Source organism: Dipteris shenzhenensis, chromosome 15, assembly GCF_047967505.1.
Source record: "Dipteris shenzhenensis isolate YYH24624 ecotype China chromosome 15, Dip_SZ_1.0, whole genome shotgun sequence".
NCBI lineage: Eukaryota > Viridiplantae > Streptophyta > Polypodiopsida > Gleicheniales > Dipteridaceae > Dipteris > Dipteris shenzhenensis.
The window spans coordinates 52,555,729-52,570,353 of NC_141610.1; the positions used below are offsets into that span (position 1 = coordinate 52,555,729).

The 14,625-nt window shown below is 46.8% G+C and overlaps 1 protein-coding gene across 2 annotated transcripts in view; it reads right to left on the reverse strand.

Moving 5' to 3' along the window:
• Positions 1-14,625, reverse strand: part of LOC147893965 (uncharacterized) — a 110,543-nt gene that overhangs the window by 23,042 nt on the left and 72,876 nt on the right. For both annotated transcript variants that reach the window (XM_087386067.1, XM_087386065.1), the window contains exons 3-7: positions 10,838-10,905; positions 2,312-2,387; positions 1,976-2,112; positions 1,754-1,831; positions 1,503-1,583 (exon numbers count right to left, since the gene is read on the reverse strand). In XM_087386067.1, coding sequence (XP_087242193.1) covers positions 1,503-1,583; positions 1,754-1,831; positions 1,976-2,112; positions 2,312-2,387; positions 10,838-10,905 — 440 coding nt within the window. The remainder of the gene's footprint in view (positions 1-1,502; positions 1,584-1,753; positions 1,832-1,975; positions 2,113-2,311; positions 2,388-10,837; positions 10,906-14,625) is intronic.

Below are 14,625 nucleotides of genomic sequence, written 5' to 3' on the forward strand. Positions count from 1 at the left end.
AACCAGAGCATTTAGAGCTGCCTTCGGTCAGAGAGATTTTTGCATGGTGGGGATGCCCAAGTCTACGATTTTTATTTTGCATGCACGAGCTAACAATTAACAGGTGCCATGATTGAGTGCCTTGAATTAATTATGCAGGTTCCAAGAGTGGTTTATTATCCTATTTTTAATGGAGCACAGCTACAAAGTAGAAGTTTCTCACCGCTGCATGTGACCATTGGGCTTGGAGGGCTCCGGAACATGTTACCTTTCACATGTCGCTAGTTCTAGTAGTTGGTGAAGGAGAGTTGCTATTGTTGGGCACTGACTCCCTTCTACCTTTGTTGTAAAAACATTCATTCAAATTAAAGAACACAAAGCTGAGTCCGTGCTTGTACTCAGCAACTTTTTTTTGGAAAACAATGAAATACCTTCGGGGGGTCCAGTCCGGTTATGGTTCTCGTCCCTTGCCTAGTAGACTGACTCGTACTGTTCTCCAGTGGGTACCAACGCACACGGACTTGTCCTAAAGCTTGAGAGACTGACCTATGTAGCTCGTGCCTGACTATGCCTGGACTAGGGCTCACAAAGGGGTCACGGTATACAACAAAATCACCCATTTTAGGGATCTATTAGCACTTATTGATGTAGCCAGGTGTCACCTTGCACCCAAGTGCACCCTTATGTGACAGTCATGGACAGGGTTAAGAGATTTTTAAGGGGCCACATGATGTGGCAAACCCCCACATACATCCATCCATATTGGATGAATTCTAGCCAGGATTGACGTGTGTTTGCGTGTGCGTTCGCACGCGCATCAATTCCGACCTGTGTGCGGATGGCACTGCAGTCTAGCAGGCCTCCCATCTCTGTTTTCTTTCAATGAGCACAAGGATGAGGGAAGGGGAAGGAGATGGCCGGGGAGCAGAGGCAGCTCATCGAAGCAGGGAACGTTCATGATTGGCCTTAGGCGTGTACAAAGCAATTAACAGATTAATAGTAAAAAGAACCAAAAAGGCGGTTGACAGTACATGTCCCAAAATACCCACGTAGTAACCTTTTTTATCTATTATCATCTGCATCCTTTTTTTTTAAACAGAAAACGCTTGCCTAGGACAATCAGCTTCCCCATGTGCAGCAACACATAAGCTTTCGTCGTCTCTGTTGGATAAACAGCCAGCCTAATGTTCATTTCCAGAGGAAACAGAAGAACACAAACAGGCAAAGACAATCCAGATAATTTGGAATTAATGGAGAGAGGGAATGGGACAGCCATTAGTAGGTACAATTTAAATCTGCATTTTATATTTAGGCATGATCAATTGTTTTGATTACTCATCCCACGTCAACAAAAGGGATATTTTAGAAAGATAATGCACAACTTTAACACCAAACAGGCCTTTCCCAGTGCATGAAACAGTCCACCATGTGTGATCCCACTTGTAGCCCACAGTTCATTGCACGATACTAGCAATAAGGTGCTTATGTGCCTAAGGGCATCATAATTGTTAATAAGCTGCTACCTGTGCTTTTCTATAACCTCAACAGTATTGATGTCCGCTTTCACTCTTCTACCTTGATCACTGCCTGCTTCGCTGTTCACTCTGTTTAGTATTTAAACAGAACTGACAATTAGTTTCCTGATGAACATTTTGACACATAGATGCAGCAGACAAGCTTGTTTTGCGAACAATAACTGCTTTCAAAATGTAAGCACATAAAGAGATTGTGCCTCTGCAGAGAAGACTTTCCATTCTCCAAAATTTTCCAATACCTGTGGTTTTTATCCTTGTGTGTATTGGCACCTGATTTCACAGCTGCACCTTGATCACTGACTGCCCTGTTATTCAATCTGTTGATCAATTACATTAGGATGCAGCATTTAGTCCCTTACACATCTTTGTGCTACAGCATATATGATAATATGCTGGCAATCATCTGAAATGTCTGAGTGAAACAAGCAAATTTTAGAAGATCCGCAGAGGCATCCACTTACGTAAGTCTCTTTCTCAATCCAGAAGATGATGAAGCAATCTGCCCATCATCAAGGAAGTTGGTTGGCATATGCAGCCTTGAAATCTCAGCAGAGTCTGACTGCACATCTGTTACTGTAAGTCTTTCCCACATGTCGGTCTGCAAACACCACATAACTAGAGGGCTCAAGTGGTTGCTAGACGCAGACGAGGAAGAAAATGTGCATGCCCAACACATAATCCTAAAAGGGATGAATTTGTGCACATGAACAACTTTGTCTCATGCATTGCAGCATACAGATCTGAATTTTGCAAATATTCTTTGTGCAATGTGCAGATACGCAGATGAGAAAGAGGACCAGTCCATCTGTATCAACTTTTGAGGCTGCCAGTTCGATTTGCTCCGCATAAACCTTTGCCTTTTCTGCCGATATCCTGTTAAACAAGTGAAAATAGACATCAAGTTTCATATCTGTCCACGTGTCATGAGAGGCCATAGTTGGCCTGAGGATAAAAGGGGAAAACAAGGAATTTGTACTTCAAAATTTTGTTGGTGCCGACAAAATCTAGTACATGGCTAATAATTATATAATTGACGGAGCAAGTTTAACTTTTATACAATTACTAATAAAGCATAAGAGTTCAAACAAGGGCAACAATCTAACTTGGAGTACTTTCCATAAATCAATAAGGCTACGGCCTCAAGGTAGCACAACAACAACACCAACTGCAATCAGTCTAAATGAACAAGCCTTCTATTCATGCCTACTTGGAGGGGTTATCATGTTAAAACTCTTCATGAAGGTTGACAACAAGGTCCCCATGGGCAAATCAAAAATTCTTAGGCGTATAGGCCTTGTACGTATATGCATTATTTCTTGCGAATTCAAAACGCACTACTGCAGCTTAATTAAGGTATTAGAACCCTTTTGTTGCAAATCCAAATCGTAAGATAACTCTCATAATAGACTATCACGTCCAGCCACCCCATCCCCGATTCGATTAACTTTACGAGGAGCCTACCCAAACACAATTCCTTTCATTGAGTTTATAAGAAGTTTACACATGCTATCCGCAGCATGGGTATCTTACTGACACATTGCTTTACTTTGTCGTTACTCTTATTTATTTAAAGGCCCTTGTTTTAAGGGAAAATTCACAAAAAACAAGTCCCACAAGAAAAGCAAATATGGAACGCCCAAATCTGAAAAGAAAGCATGTGTTAAGGGGGGCGAGCAGCTTAATAGAGGGTCCACAAGGCTGAAAGCAAGGGAATAGCCTTGTTGGGAAGAAAACTATTAGCATCCAAAATTGAAAAGAAAACTAAAAGAAATCAGAGTAGTATGTGCGTCTGTGAGCACAGTGACTACGCAGCGGAATCATGTACAATGAGTATAACTTACAAGATCATGTACATATCGTGCATTTCCCCCTCTAAAGTTGTGGGTCATCCTTCGCCTTTGGGAATAAAACCCAGAAGATAGGCCAAAAGGGAGAGGAAGGAAATATGCAGAAAGTAAAGTCCACGTGGATCAAAGATCGGTCGATCGAAAGGTGATTGCGTGGAGAACTATGTATATGGCTGCGTGCTAAGCATGTCAAAGCTGAACATGTCATAAGTCGCCCTCGACTGTTTAGCTGCTCTATAGAAGAGGCATTCGGATGTGAAGATAGTCGATGTAGCTATGGCGATGTGATCTGGTAGGTTGTGACATACGAGGGTGTCACCAAAAAGTGCCTATTTTGGACACGAAAAGCAGGCCCAACTTTTAGAAAGCACATGTTTTCTAGCTAGATGGCCTAGTGTGTAAATAAAGGCCTCTAGGCTCCCATTTGTATGGAGAATCCAAGTAGCGTCAACTTCATGATCCATCGTGAGCCAATCGTAAAGGGTTTTCTATTGCAATAAAGACCTAGTGTGGCGTCTTGTTCTCTTTCTCCCTCTCTCACTCTATTGCGAATGATATTACAGTTCCATCATTGAGTTTTGATTGCTTAATTGAGTTTCAAGCCAATCTTCAAATTCGTTTTTGAAGTGCTAAGTGCTTAGAATTGAATATTGAAACTATCTTTTGGTTCAAGAAAGGTTTCAGTGGTATCAGAGCTCAGCTATGTCACTTTCTTGGTGATGACAATCCTAAGCTCAAGGAGACTATAGAGGACAGCTGCAACTTGGAGAAGATAGCTTGTGCTCAACAAGAAGAGAGGATTCGACACCAAGAATTCAGACAAAGAGTTTCTTAAGATCGTGATTTCAACGCAGAAGATGTAGACTTTCAGTTCTTGAATTCAGCTACAAAAGCAGTTGGATTCCAACTCGCAAACAGCTCCTGTTATTGGCGAATCTAGGCCTGGGAAATTATGCTCTGTTCTCCACTCCAAACAGCGAAATTTCCAGCTCGAACCAGCTTCATAGCTTGACGTTCAGTTTTGCTTGCTGTACCAAACAGCAACTTATTTGATGAATTTTAGCAAGAGAGAGTGTTGATTTCAATTCAAAGTTCGTTGCTGCCTCAGTTTGCGATCCAGGCTAGGCAATCAATGATTCAATGTTTCTGTCTATGAATTGTGACTAGCAATATTGAGATTTAGTCCTACTCAAATCGTGATTTGGGCCATATACTCACAATCTGGATATTGTGAATTGTTTGAGGCAATCAGAACAAACAAATCCTTGCCAAAGACCCAACTAATTAATTCTGCCTCTCCCGCTCCCTACGCTCAGCCTCTCCCGCTCCCTACGCTCAGCCTCTCCCACTCCCTACACTCAGCCTCTCCCTACGCTCAGCCTCTTTCTACGCCCGCTACGCTCCCTACGCTCAGCCTACCTAGCCACCCCCTCCCTACACTCAGCCTACGCTCATACCCTGCTCAGCCTACGCTCTACGCACCCTGCTCAGCCTACCCGTTCGCTCAGCCTACCCCTACGCCCCCTACGCTCATCCTACGCCTACCCCTACGCCCCCTACGCCTACCCCTACGCCCTATGCTCAGCCTACCCCTACGCTCATCCTACGCCTACGCCCTACGCCCCCTACCCCCCTCCCTACGCTTAGCCTACCTAGCCACCCCCCTCTGTGCTCCTCCCGCTTCCGCTTCAGCCCCTCGCCACCTTCGCCACCTCCCCCCCCTTTTTTTTTTAATATTTTTTTTTAAAAAAAAACTCCTCACCATCTTAGCCTCTCCTTCTCCACCTCCTGGCTGCCTCTCCACCTCAGGCTTCCACCCCGCCTCGCCACCACCTCGCACTGGACGTGCCTCCCATTATGGGGGGGGAGCCGGTGCTCCCGCTCCCGGTCGGACACTAAGACTTGCACCCAAAAAGGGGAAGGGGGGGGGGGGGGGGGGGGGGAAGTCCAAGAGAAATGGGAGACAAAGCCAAGAAAGACGACAACAACAACAACGACAAAAAGCAATCGACACAACTGAAATTGGATAATGTGAACACACGTTACAACCGAAGTGGACTCGGGGTAGACAGCAAGGCAAAGGCAGGACCCGCCTCAGCTTCTTCAGCCTCTATCTCTACCTCAACCTCAGCTCCCGCTACAGTTTCAGTTTCAGTTTCCGTTTCGGTTTCAGCTCAACAAGCCTCAGCTCCCTCTATCTCTATCTCGACTTCTACTTCAGCCCCCCGCTTCAGGCTCAGCTCTAGTTCCAATCTCAGCTCCCTCTACATCTACGATCAGTGACATGCTCATGCCCATGGCGCCGGTTGTTGTTCCCTTCCCCTCCTCTCCTATTATAGCTCTCGCACCGCTTATGACCCCTACTTCGGAGGTGTCATACAATGTTCCACATTACGCTTCACTCTCCCCTCTCCCTCTCAGTCAGCCCACGCTCCCACACCCCGTTGGGACTGCCTCATCCATTCCACTGTCATCTTCGTCCCTCACCCAGTTCACCCAGTCATCGTCCGCGGAGAAGTCCTCCTAGTAGGGGACTTCAACGCAAGGACAAGGGTCCGTCAGGTACCTTGACTTCATATATGATTCCACTCTACTGCCAGATATTGACCTTGAGGAGACAGGTATGCTACGGGTTTCGGCTGATAGGCGAGGTCCATTCTCATCTTATGGGCAGGCCCTATTAGACCTCAGCAGGATACATGATCTCATTATCTATAATGGTCTTGACAGATGGCCCGCTTCAAGTGGTTTCACATGCTTTCCACATGGGGGGGCCCCCAGTCTTGTTGATTACATCATGGGATCCCCTGTCTTCACATCTCGCATTACTGACTTCACTGTAGCACCTCTCCCCCTAGGGGCTGATCATACATACCTTTTCTTTAGCATCTCCACCTCCCTTCGCATAGCACCTTCCACCCCACTCAGTGCTTACTCCATCTACCACAATATACGCTTTGATCGGGAGCACTCACCTTCTTACTCTGGCCGTCTGTACATACTTCTCACTTATATTGACTTCATACCCCTTTTAGAGGATCGTGCTGCCCTTGTCACCCGCTCACTACACAAGGCTGCCATTCACAATTTTCCCCACACCACCCGCTCCACCCGCCCACCACCCCCTGGAACCGTACCCTGTAATAGTTGGTACGATGATGAGTGTAAGGCTTTACGCCGTCAACTCAGATTCGAAACCAAAAACAGTCTTCCATGCGCACCAGATACGCTATGCGAATACCGTAGACTGGTACGGAGGAAAAAACTAGACTTCGTTCGTCGAAACGAGGAGCTACTGAACATTTTGTTTAGTAACAACTCTATGAACTTCTGGCGGAGATTTCTAGAAGGACGGTCCCCTCCGCCACTCACTGACACTCGGATCTAGTTTGATTATATGCACACTTTATGACATCCCAAATCAGCCAGACCTTAATCTCTCACACATGCCTCGTCCCACATCCTGCACCCTCTTCGCTAGACAAGGGGTAAAGGATGCCATAATGAAACTTCATAATGGCCGAGCAAAGGATCATGAGGGACTATGCATTGAGTTCATTGCATATGGGATTAACCTCCTAGCCCCGATCTTGGCAAAGCTTTTTAATGAAGCTATTTGTTTGGGATTTCTGCACACTTGGACCATTAACACTATCTCACCCATCCACAAGGCAAGGGATCCCATAAGCCCGGAGAACTACAGGACCATTATGATTGGACATGTCATGTCCAAGATTTATACATCAGTACTTGACTCCGAGGTTAGCAGACTTGCAGAGTGTTGAGGACTTAGAGTAGTAGGACAGGCCAGATTCCGGCGTGATCATGGAACCATGGACCACATTATCATGCTCAAATGTATCATCGAGGAGGCGAGGTCACGGAAGCAGAGGGTTTATTGTTGCTTTGTGGATTTGCGCAAGGCATTTGACACGATTCCGAAAGCCCGCCTCATACGGTGCCTACAAGACTTGGGTTATGACCAGGAGATCATTTGGGCTGTCATGGCACTTTACGAGAGAGTTTCAGGGAGAGTTCGGGCAGGATCCGGGTGGACAGACGAGATCATGAGCACCATCGGGGTTAAAAAAGGGTGTCCTTTGTCACCTACCTTGTTTTGCCTCTACATTGATGAGCTTGAGACAGTGATGCAGACACAAGGGGGTGTAGGTTGCTCTCTTGCGGGCATGCCGATCCAGATTTTGCTCTACGCACATGACCTGGCTCTCTTGTCTTCCTCAGCAGAGGGGCTTCAGAGACACCTAGATGGACTACAGTCCTTTTGTGAGTCTCATGATTTGAAGGTCAACCTGTGTAAAACCAAGGTCATGATCTTCAATACATCTCGAGCCATCATGCGTCAGGAGCAGTTCACATTTGCGGGGTCATCTGTTGAGATAGTTTCATCATACACATATCTTGGGGTTATCTTCTCCGGATCCAACTTCACTATGAGACTTGTGATGCAGACACGCTTGAGTAGAGGGTATGCTTCATTGGCTAGACTAGAGAGGCAATGCTTTTGCTCGCACTTTCAAGATCCACGCACCAAGGGGTTGCTTTTTGACTCCTTGGTTCGCCCAGCGGGGATGTACGGCAGTCCTTGTTGGGGGCTAGACTTGTCGGATAAAGAGTGGGCCCGTGTGGAGCGGCTACAGGTTCTCATGTTATCACGGATGATTCGTGGTAAGTCATCCGTTCCTCACCAGATCATTCGAGCTGAGTTTGGGTCACCCCCTTTACAGCTAGATGCTGCATTTCAAGTCATCACGTATCTGTACCGACTTAGGAAATATGGGGATTATACCTCGGGGCGTAGCAGGCTACCATGGATAGCTCTATCCTCTTCTATGGCACTTGCAGCAGGAGGAGACTAGAGGTGCTGGTATGCACGTATAGAGAGATGGTTTGAGCGATTGGGGCTTCACATAAATAGACTACCTCCCTTCCAGTACAGCATGGATGCTCCGTTTTCTCCCCTCTTATCACACGAGGTCAACCAGGTTATCCGTGAGGATCTACTACAGCTACACACATTTCGGACCTAGTTGGGACCGAGTGAACTCCCAGCGAAGCTTAGCTTCTACATAGATCACTTCTTACATATCACAGCGGAGGGTTTCATTGACCCACTAGGATACACGCAAATTCACCCACGCCACTCGCTGAGGATCTCTCTTAGGCAGTTCCGGGTCTCTTCACACAGACTTCGCATCGAGAGCGGCAGAGCAAAGCGACTACCCAAGGAGAGGCGCATATGCACACTGTGTGAGATGCAGGAGGTTGAGACAGAGGAGCATTTCATCTTCAGGTGTCTTGTGTACTATGAGATCCGAGGGCGTTTCCACTGCCTCTTCAGGGATAGTTATGGGATATTTGCCTATTTCCTCTCCTACCCAGACCAGCGGTGTTTGGCAGGTTTCATTCATGAGGCACTTTCTATTCAGTCAAGATGAGACCCTTAGAGACAATATCATCAACATCTTAGGCTAAGTATCTCTTTCATAAAGTTTGCTTTATGTTATTTGAAGACCTAACCCTTGTATGACAATGCAAGGAGAAACATGGATTGTTTGTTTCAAGAAGACACTATAAGCTTAAGGAGCATGATATGCTCAAGAATTCGCTATATGGCAGTGGTTTATATATTGGCAATGGCCAAGTGTTCCATGATTTTATGGCTCCCTTTCTTTGGAACTTGGTAATTGGAGAATTATGATCATTCAAACAGCTGATATGGACAAGCACAAAGAAGAGCTTTCAGTAAAGAAGTCAAGGGGGAACACAGACCCTTGAAGAGAGCCAGTTTTATTCTAGAATCATTCCGTAAGGAGGATGTTAAGGCAATGGTAGAGTATGTATCTTTTGAAAGCACTTATGGGATTCTACAGCCAGCATAATTGCAAGAGGCAGAGCTTGTGTAAGCCAAAGAAGAATGGGATTCTACAGCCAGCATAATTGCAAGAGGCAGAGCTTGTGTAAGCCAAAGAAGAAGCAGTCAACTCCACACAAAAAAGAAGGGTAAGAAAGAAAAGCATGGATTTGCCAAGAAAGAAGGGCATGCTTTTGCCAAGAAAGAAAGAGGCAAGGCTACCAACAAGTACCTTGTCAAGTTCAAGAACTTCTCGATCCTAGAACTTCTCGACCCTAGATGCTAAGTAGGTGGATGAGGAGTTTTACTCAAAGCATCCACAAGTTTTGCAGCCATACCAAGAAGCTTTTCAATCGAGGACAGCTGAAAAAGAAGCCAAGGGGATGCCACGAGAAGGGATTTTGAAGCCCCAAGAGAAAATAATTCTGACTTCGATCAAAGAATGTTACTTTGGTCAACAAGAGAAAAGTTGTTTATGTGCAAGTTAAGGACACCCACAAGAGACTAGGATTAGTCCAGAGAACGAGAATGCATGCATTAGCTAACCATTAATGGGTTTAAGTGTGTTGGATATTGTGGCTGGACTTTCGAGAGTGCACAAAGGCCCTTGTTTTAAGGGAAAAAGCACAAAAGCAGGTCCCACGAGAAAAGTGGATATGGAGTGCCCAATTCTGGGAAGAAAACACGTGAAAAGAGGTCCACAAGGCTGAAAGCGAGGAGATTGCCTTTTTGAGAAGAAAGCTATTTCTTTCTAGAGAAAAGTGCCTACTTTTGGCGAGAAAAGCAGGCCCGGCTTTTAGAAAGCACATGCTTTCTCGCAGCTGGCCTAGTTATAAACCCCCAATTGTATGGAGAATCCAAGTTGTATCAGCTTCATGCTCCACCATGAGCCAGTTGTAAAGAGTTTTCTATTGCAACCAAGACCTTCGGGGGGGATCCAGCCCTTATTTCTAGGCCCTTGCGAATGATATTCCAAATGCTGAATTGAGAATCCAGCCAGTCTTCAAATTCGTTTTTTAAGTGCCAAGTGCTCAGATTTGCTTAGAATTGGATATTGAAACTGTCTTTTGGTTCGAGAAAGGTCTCAACAATGCTAGAATAATCAATTTAGACGATGTAAAATGTCAATATCAAGTTAGAAATCCCATAAGTGAACCATTTCTCAAAATCACAAATCTTATCTCAGAGTTTCCTGAACTGACTTTACTAATTCCCTGCTAAAATAAATCGTCTAGAGCACAAAGGCATCTTGCTTGTAAAAGGTGTAAAAACCAGACCCAAGTGTTAAAACATGGAAGAGCACTATTCGAAGCACCTCATGTAGAAGAAAAAGGCACTTTAGATGTTGACTTCTTCAAGCTCTAGATTTTTTTAGTTTTCACTCTATACCAAAGGTGGCAATAAAGCTTTGAATGATGGTTTCAAATAGACGCTCTCCATATACCTTGGGAGAGACGGGATAGGAATGTTTGAACTAGCCCCCACAAACATGTAAAAAGCCAAGATCGATAAAAACAAACATGTCGAGCTAACGACTTAAGACCTCTTTACAATAAGTAATGGGCACTATGATAACCTCAGTTGAACACTAAAACAATACTTACGAAGGAAGGTTTCCTTGCCCACTTTCTCCTGTAAGCAATGCTAGTTGTTCTCGCAAGGTTGCAATATACTGTCAGAGAAACACCAATTCATTAGCTGAAAGAAGAATAAGCAATCTCTGAAGAAATCAAAAAATAATAAGCCATTTGTTTTCAAAGGAATCACAGTTGAGGAACAAAACTGAAGCACTTCTTCCTCGAAAAATGGAGTAGATCATGTCCATGAAGTGTATCACCATTACTACTAGCATAAATCCATTTCTCAAATCTCTACATAATTCAACATTGATTTCACTAAACAGAGTACTCATCCCTCCATCTCCTTTAGTAGTCCATAGATCACTCGCCACCATGCCTTCTTGCACCCATGTGTTCCCAATCTAGCAAGCCCATAAGAAATTGACAAGGTCCAATGATGGCGGTCCATGCCAGGATAGCATCACCCTTATATCTCCATCTCTTTCATATAGAACTGATATTTTGATTTCAGCGAAGGTTAGTTAGCCATTGAGCCTTCGCTGATTAACAGTTTGTAGCACAACTTGGTAATGATGATAAAAGATGGAGCACTATTAACATCCTATACACAAATAAAGTTATTGAACAACAAACCTAGGAGAGATGAAGACATTCTAAAGATCTCTCCACAAATAAATTACTTTTTCTATCAACTCCTTTACAAAAATGGCATGCTTGCCTCAAAATAAGTTGTTGCAGCAGCAGGTCCAAGAAAGCATGAGCTCCACCACATCACTTAACCTTCCTATGCTTCAATACTTGACTTTCGGCCATAATCCAAATTATCTATAGACCAAGGAGTCCATTTCACAACAGCAAAACTAGCATCATCCATGGGATCCCCTTCCCCCCCCCCCCCCCCCCCTCACCAAATGTATGCCATCTAAGTATAAATAGACAAACAAAAAGATCAAGCAATGCTTGCAAGAGCAACTTGGTGAGTGAGAGAGGGAGTTTTCTTAAACACGGCCATCCAAGGTTCATCACGTAGCATAATCACATATGCACACGAGGTAAAGATGGAACTTGATGCACCCATTTAAGGAGTTTTGCTATTAAGTAATGGGCGCCTCAAGTTTAATCATTTTATTCCATTTGTTTCATTGGTGCTTTTGTAGTTGTTTGCCAATCCTCGTCATTTTGGCAATCCCCAACTGGACAGATTACCCTTCAGACTAATCCAATCCCAATACTAGTCTCCGTGCCCAAATTTCTCTAAAAAAGTGATGTGACATGCAATGTTTATTTAATTCACAGATGGAGGACCTACAAGTGAACCCAAGCACCAAAAATGCCTCCACAAAGCACATACGTCCTAGGTGGAGATCCCCTTAGCCCTCACCCTCTCCCTCTGATTTCACTGTCGCAGAGGCTGAGCTTTGGAAGATTGGTTGCCCCGCCTCTGCTCGCTGCTCCTCCCCCGCCTCTGCTCGCTGCTCCTCCTCGCAGCCTCTGCCCCGCTTCTGCTCGCTCTGCCCCGCCCCGCCTGCAGGCTCCGCCTCTGCACGCTGTTGCTTCTGCTCGCTCTGCTGCCTGCCCTGCCCGCCTGCAGCTCCTGCGGCCTGGTCCGCCAACCCGATGACTGTTCCGCCCTCCTAGCTCCCCGCAGCTCCTCCCTCTAGCTGGCTTCTCCGCCCTCCCACTGCCTCCTCTGCCCATGCAGCGCCACCCTCCCACCTAGCCTCGCCACTCTCAGCCTCCTCCGCCTACCCTCAGCTAGCCTCGCCACCCCTCAGCCCTCCCCGCCTACCCTCAGCCTACCTCCACCTAGCCTCGCCACCCCTCAACCCCCCCCCCCCCGCCCTATCCTATCCCGTCACCTGGCCACTCCTCCCTCCTCCATTCCCCTCCACATTCACCCATTCTCCTCCACCCCGACCTACAGCCCCGCTATCTGCCCCCTCCATTGATCTCTCCCGCTCCCCGCCTTTTTTCAGCCCCCTGGGGGTACCTCCTGTCATGGGGGGGAGGCCCATGCTCCCACTCCCACTCTCGCTCCTGCACTAAGACCTGCCCCGAATATGGGATCAGCCAAACGAAATGGGGAAAGGTGGCAAAGATACGGATAAAGCCGCCAAGAAAGATGACAACAAAGCCAAGAAACAAACACAGCTGAAACTCGAGGATGTGAGAGCACGACGCTACAACCACAGTGGACTCGGAGTTGACAGCAAAGCCAAGTGGGGTCTACCTCTGCCTCAGCTTCAGTGTCAGCTTCAGTTTCAGCTTCAGTCTCAGCTTCGGTCTCAGCTACATCCTCATCCTCAGCTTCAGCTTCAGTTTCAGCTTCAGTCTCAGCTTCGGTCTCAGCTACATCCTCATCCTCAGCTTCAGCGCCAGCCTCAGCTTCAACCTCAACGTCAGGTCCAGTTCCAGTTTCAGCTCCACTTCCATCCACAGCCTCTAAAATTACGGCTACTGGCTCTGATATACCCCTACCCATGACATTGATTGCTTCACCCTCCCCTAGGATAGAGGGGTTGTCACTAACACCATCTCTCTCTTCTTCTCCCGCTACAGTTCTCTCTCCGATTATGACACCTACTTTGGAGGGGTCATACACTGTTTCACACTACTCGACCTTTTTCTCCCCTCTACCTCTCAGTCAGCCCACGTTCCCACACCCTGCTGGAATCGCCTCCTCCAATCCACTATCATCTCCATACCAGTCATCACCCAGCCTCCAGTCTCATCCCCACACTTTCATGCCACAATCCTCTCAGTCTCTGCTGGACGAGGTGACCCATCAGAGGCTTGGGAGAACTTGTTGATGGAGGTACATAGCATCCGAGAGCACGAGAGGGAGCTGTCACACTTCGCACATGAGCAGACACGCTTCACCCAGGAGCAAGCGCGTCTCATACCAGAGCAGTCTCAAGCTATCCGAGACCAGGCTTATCTTATTCAGGGGCTCAGACAGGAGATCTCGCAGCACTCTGACAGGAGGCCACTACTATACGCACAGTCCCAAGGAGCACCCCAATTGTGGAGGCACATATTGCGAGCATGCAATCTGCCATCGAGGAGACGTCCAGATGGGTCGACGTAGCTAAACGGGAACCTGCAAGGGTAACCGTTTCGGCTACCCTCCTGGAGCAGCAACAGAAGAGAGCCAGCAAGGCTCTCAACATCAGTATACGTGGTATCCCACGCACTGACGCTACACCGATGGCAGATGCGACGGCCTTCGTGGCCACTACTCTAGGGGCAACTGAGCACAAGATTGAGAGAGCATGGCGGGTAGGGAGGGACCCCAACCGAGAGCAGCCCCTTATCATACGGTTCCATGACGCTCAGGCACGACTTTTGGCTTTACGTCGTAGGTCAGCCTTACAAGACCAGCCAGCGATCTCCATTGATGAGGACCTCACTCCACTACAGGTTGAGGAGAGGCGCTATCTGTTGTAGCAGCGGGATCAGGGCCGCAAGGAGGGGAAGTGGGCAGTAGTACGAGATAGACGACTCCTTACAGGCCCCCGTCAGGCACCCACCTCTCCTCCTGCATAGGGAGGTGGGGTCTATGAGACTCAGACATCCGAGACCCTATCCTGCACCATCTGGAGCTGTAATGGTACCTTATGGTCAGAACCAAGGAACTTCTCGGAATACAGGTCAAGACATAGTCTTTTATACAGAGACACATCAGAGTCCAGAGCGCCCACTACCAGTAGTCAGCGGGTTTACATGGGAGTCTACCTACAGAGATGAGACGAGGGATACAGGAGGGGTTCGAGGGTCAGGAGGAGTCGCAGTCCTTTACAGATCCACACTTT